Source organism: Echinococcus granulosus, assembly GCF_000524195.1.
Source record: "Echinococcus granulosus chromosome Unknown EG_S00022, whole genome shotgun sequence".
Taxonomy (NCBI): Eukaryota; Metazoa; Platyhelminthes; class Cestoda; order Cyclophyllidea; family Taeniidae; genus Echinococcus; species Echinococcus granulosus.
In genome coordinates this window covers 230,784-236,595 of record NW_020170402.1, presented here as the reverse complement: position 1 = coordinate 236,595, position 5,812 = coordinate 230,784, and the positions used below count along the sequence as shown (strand labels likewise).

General features: G+C 40.1%; 1 protein-coding gene across 1 annotated transcript; it reads left to right on the top strand. All coding sequences in view use genetic code 11, as the record gives it.

Annotated features, from left to right (window-relative positions):
* Positions 1-484: 484 nt before the first annotated feature.
* Positions 485-5,375, top strand: EGR_03884 (hypothetical protein; the record flags this gene model as incomplete). Its single annotated transcript, XM_024493133.1, has 6 exons — positions 485-520; positions 554-663; positions 2,256-2,512; positions 3,886-4,073; positions 4,912-4,946; positions 5,117-5,375. The coding sequence occupies 6 exons, from the start codon at positions 485-487 to the stop codon at positions 5,373-5,375; spliced, it is 885 nt and encodes a 294-aa protein (XP_024352405.1).
* Positions 5,376-5,812: the final 437 nt, after the last annotated feature.

The window sequence follows — 5,812 nt, the reverse complement described above, 5'->3', positions numbered from 1 at the left end:
CTACTCTGCGTGTGACATCAGGCACCAGGCAGGATAATTTTTTCCTTCGAAGTCAACTGCGGGCGCTTGGTACAATAGTTCATATCTTGAAGAAAAGTATCCTCCCATCAAATGTATAAGATGGCAGCAAAATCACTGGGAATGGGGAATCTTTAGGGGAGAATGCAAAATGTGAAAAAAATACACGTAGATTCAACTCACGGTTGACAACTTATTTGGGCAAAGCTAAGGTGACACAGATACATTCTTTTGAAGATATATGTGTTTTTCTTTCCTTCTATTTTGCCAATACTTTCGTGACTGCATTAATTAAGGGAAAGTGCATCCGGTGCCCGCGGTCATAACTACCCTTGAGGTTATTTAGCCATCCCCATCTCTCGGCTCTCCCTAACCCCAGCACTGCAGTACTCCGTCAGCACCGTCTTGCCGCCAGCAACACTGAAGTAAAGCAGCTTCCAGAGACGTCTTAAGATTAACAAATCAAATGAGACAAGCAAATCCATTTCTTAGAATTTTTACGGTTAGAGGCATTGTAGTTTTTGGGAAAATGCAGACCTTGGGAACATCAGGGAAAATAATTCCTAAAGCAAATCCTAGATTCCATTCAGCACATAAAGTGCAACTAGAAAGTACAAAAACCCAACTTTTTTGCATTTTCACTAGGTGGAACAAAACTCCGTTTCAAGGGGAGGAGAGATACCCCGACTTGACCGTTACGTCGACACTACGATTTTTGACTTGTTGCTTTAAAAATTGTTTGTTATAATAAAAAGCAGCCTCCTAGTGAAAAGAGCGAGTTAATATGGTTAAAAAGTGAGTTAAACGTTCTAAGCCGTCCAATTTTAAGGTAAATGGAGGTTCTATTGAAGTCTGCCTCAGGACTAACTATTTCAGCTATAGTGCAGAATAAATACTTCAGTATAAAGCAAATTAATGGTTTTGAAGTCGAATCAGAAAGTAAGTGAAGGCGTTGACTCACTGTTCCGCCGTAAAGTTATCAAATTGGAAGCTGGTCTCTTTCGGCGACCATCGGTTGAGGCTTTGCTTCCCTCGGATCCCATGAACACCGACCCCGAGGAGGGGGACGAGGAATAGAGTGTACTCCCAGGAATAGGAGTCATGGTATGAGCAGGCGATGTTGGGATGAAGATGGGGTGGCCGCTGCTCTCTCCAGTCTCCGAAGTGGAAGTCATTGGATAAAGCGTCTGTGTGACTGAGAGGCAATCTCTATTGTTGGGGTTGAGAAAAAACATAACCAACCATATGGAGGGCAATTTTTTTACAACATGTCGAGCCTCAAAAGTGAGTTCTTTTTAGCCGGGAATTTATCATTTTAAATGCTGGTAGACTGTTCATTAATCAAGTTATCTATCCTCCATTTGCGTGACTAAAATTAAGGCACAAGTATTCATGATTGGTGTGTTTTTGATCTCAAAGAAGGAAGTCTAATTGCAGTGTATTTGTAGAGACAAAAAGATCCCCTATTCCTAGCCATCGCAAATGTCAGAGAGATTATGTGGCATTTTGAGGCCCTTGTTGTTGCAACACAGGTTTGTTCCACAAACCGCAGATTTTCCGACAAATTAACTCATTTTTACCGATTGTTAACCATAGGTTTTAAACTCCGCGACTTAGTGCTTCCTATATTTTCTGCGTAAAACCGCCGTTTAGTCCTTAAACCAACACAATTCAGATTTAAAAAGTCCTAGCAGTTGGTCAGCTTGTTTACTTGATTTTGCTCGCTCCCAAGTAAAAGGGTTTTAAGGGGAATAAACAATTTTCTCCGAACAACATAATTGCTTGTCGATAACTCGCCCCGATTCGGGAAAAGCATTTGTTTGTTTTTGTCCCATTCAAATTATTGTCACTGTAGAAACTTGACAACCGTTGCAGTGAATTGCAAAGTAATCCACAAAAGACACTTTTTACCCTTAGCTGATGCAGAATGGACTGTTAAAGAGCTCCGAAACCTCGTCAGCTCATGGAGGCTTGTTAGACCGCCCCCTTCCCCCTTCTGCGGCGACGTCCACTAGGAACTGTTAATCACCCTCATCGGTCGGATAAACTGTGAAATTTTTATTTTCACCATCGGCATTGTTTATACCACGAGGACAATCAGATAAACATAATGTTCTTTTCTGGAAATCCTCCTCTCTCTCGCTCTCTCTATCTCTCGGTTTATGTGTGGGAGTGCATGTGCGCATGCAAAACCACCGTCCAGTCCCAATCACTCAAGTACTCTTGGTGAAAAAAAGAATAAAACTAAGCGTGACTTTGCCTTCTCATTGTTTTATGCCAATTGTGAATAAGCATACGGTAATTTTTTGTCTGCCACACCACCTTCATTTATCGCAATATACATATAATCAAGGGAATAACAATTTGGCTTTTGCTTCACCACAATGCCCGAAAAAAGGAATTTACCTACCGAAACACCTAATATTATCAAAGTTAACTTATATTTTATGCAGCAATTTAAATGAAAAAAATACCACCAGGAGAAGGGTGAAATGTACACTCCGCCTCTAGCTGAATGGCATTTCACGGTGCCTCCGCTCAGGAGGTGCAAACGAATATAGAGTTAAATTGTGTCTAAACCTGTTTAATTTTGTGCTAAAATTTTATACATTGCTATCAGCCCAGCTAACTATTAGGCCCTAAAATAGGCGCATTCACTTGGTGAAATTGGGAGAAAAAATTTGGTTAAAGGGCACATTCTGACCACGCACTTTTCCCGATCCTCTGTGTAGACGTACAACAATGGGACAAGTTACAAAATTGAAGTTAATGACAAAATCCTAACTTTCCATTCTTTAGGCATTCTCTATGGAAATAGGAGAAGTTCTCCAGACTTACTATTTGTCTAGAGTTCAATGAACTTTCAAAAAGAATGCTCGAGGCTTTGTTTGTTTGAGACATAAAATCCTTCATTCAAATGCCTTACTGCCTTTGCAAATGAAAAGTGATTTAAAGACTAAATCAACCCACAAAAATGCGACTTGGGCAAAAAAAGAGTTACATAGTCTTAATTATAAGCAACATCGTCTTCGAGAAAATGAATCGTAAACTATGTATGCTTAGTAATTAAAGTTAGTGTTACATACTGTGAAGTCGCACGTAGACAGACCATCCGAGGCGTGGAGAGGTGCATGGGGAGGGAGGTCCAATTGAGAAGGCTGGGTGGTTGGTTTAGGGGAGGCGCGAGTGAAGGACTCTCAACAGTCGACGGTAGTCGTGGAAGCGTTGGCAGTGTTGAAAGTGGTGGAAGGGCAATAGATATCCCTGCCACCTCACTCTTGCTTGCTTTCTCACTTGCGTTCATACAGTGCTATTCACCTTTTGTAGGAGAGGCACAACAAAACAATCGATGCTACTTAGGCGAATCGCCGCATTTAAGTAGGCACAAAGTCTTGAGATCAGTTTTAAATGGTAAAATCCTTAAACACTGAAACATATTTCTGAAAAATCTCAAAACTGTTAGGAAAAGTTTTTTTTAAGGAACACGGTTTGGTCGCAGAAAATTACCAAATCCTGTAAATAAACAACGCTCTAGCAGTGATCTGTCATAGACTTATTCAATGAATAGTAGTATCGCCCTTTTATTATCAACGTCTGAACAACTACATTCTGGACTTTATTTGTTCAATTCTTTTCTATAGGCGCCACTAGCTATTCGAGACAGTCAGTAGGCGATTGAGCTGTGTGCAAAGAGTCTTTAACTGAGTCTCATCTTCTAGTTGCAGTTAGTGCTGCCCATAAATTACAAGCTTGGAAGGCGCCGATCCAATTTCTCCACCACAGTATATACAGGAAAAGTATATACTCTTCAAATTACAAGGAATACTTGTTTTACTCGAGACTATCTCCATATTGTACCTAAATAAGCAACTGATCAGCTAGATAATCCAACACCTATACTATCATGTTTGGGTGTCCTTGCTTCTCCAGCTGAGAAATTACAGGAGTCCCTCAAGTCTCAAAAAGTCCGTCATTGTACAGGCAATTATCACTATTTACATTTAAACTGTAAAAGGTATCCTTTGGTTTTTAAAGTGGTTAATTTTGAGGCTGAAGTAATGAGTTGTTAAAACTACTAACTTTCGAATGTTTACGGTGCAGGCATTTCAGCAGAGTAGATGGGCAGTGTTGTTGGTTCGGCATAAATTATGCAAACGATGTGTCGATTTTCCCCACAATACCCAAATACCAGGCCCTCCTTTAAATTGAGAATGTCCAAGTTATCTGCGATTTCACCAAAAGGAATCAACCCTTGGCTATTGACAGACGTCAAAATGTAGCAAGATTATGTGCTAATTTCCGGGAGGAGGGGAAATGTTTAATGTTGATCGGTATTTCAAATGACATTTTGAAAATTCACCCGTTTTCTCACTTGCACACATGACATTTCTGCGAGGTCTTTTTTGGCAAGGAAAAGGGAGTTGTCGGGTTTTCCACACCACTTTTGGCGATTTCGGCGCAGGCCAGCGAGCCCACAAACAGACAGTCTGGTTGCCAAAAATGGTAATAGGAGAGAGGAAGAATAGGAAACATGTCTCCTCTTCACACACTCCGCCTTTCTCGTCCTTGACTTGATGTCTAAATCTAGTCCAACGTCTCAAAGTTAGGCTCCTCTCTGGAGGATAGCCTTATTAGTCGCGCTCTGTAAGGTAGGAGTAAATGAGCGAGTACAAAGGATACTTTAAAAAGCTTGTATATCGGTTGCTTCCTGTAAACTTTCAGTGGTATCCTGGTTCATGATATGGATAACTTGTCCTGTAAGTGATAACCATTTCGTTTCCTCCGTTCCTCCCCAAAATTCTGCAACATCTGCTGCGATGATCTCACCAGGTATATTTATTTTGAAGAAATAAAAGAGAGCATAATAAAATTGCTCTTTTTTTCGAAATTAAGTGTGGAAATGAAAAACGGTGGAAATTTTTTGGGAGGTTAGTTTCAAACAAACAAAGACATTAAAATCCATAACAACGAGCAACCGAACAACCAGTTGTCATAATTACGAAGTCAATTAGCATACCAAGCTAAATATAGCCTGGTAAAAAAACTTGCTAGTCTCTAAGCCCTAAACTGGTAGGATTAATCTATCCGAAAATTTTAGGAAAATATTCTTGATGCCAAAAGACGATTCACAGAAAATCTACGTTGACCCGCTGTGTCAATCAGGTTCAAGAAATCCCTGGTCCTTAAGCACACTACAACAACTACCACCAGAATGTTTTTCAGATTTCCTCCCAAAATATCAGCCAGGAGAACGAAAAAACCCATTTCATGTGCATTTTATGTATGCCAAAATAATCCAAATCCCACCTCATATTATTTTTTCCCCAACTTTTAACTTGGTCATGTTTTTGAGGTGACTAATGACAAGTGGTAAGGACGTGTTATTTAAAAATGAGCCATGCTTGGATGGAGAAAATTACGCGTTACCCTACCCTATTTTAACCTCAAATAGAAGTAAAAACAGACTTGCTAAATTGCAGAAGCCTCAAACATGTTTACATCCTCACCCTGATTTATTTTGACGATCGTGAAGGTGAAAGCAAATCACAATGACATGGTAAAAGGGTAAACAAGCATCAAGACTTGCTCTCTTGGATACTTATCTATCCTAAAATAGCACTGCTTAAAATGCTCCTCTAATAATTAAAGCTAAATTAGAAAAATACAAAATAAATTGAAACATACCAGAGGAGCAGGTAAGCCAGCTAAAATTCCTCGATAGTGGATCGTTTGACTGAAATCCACTGGCGTGACGACCTTGACAAGGCATTCGCGCCATTGGTGATTGGGGGTT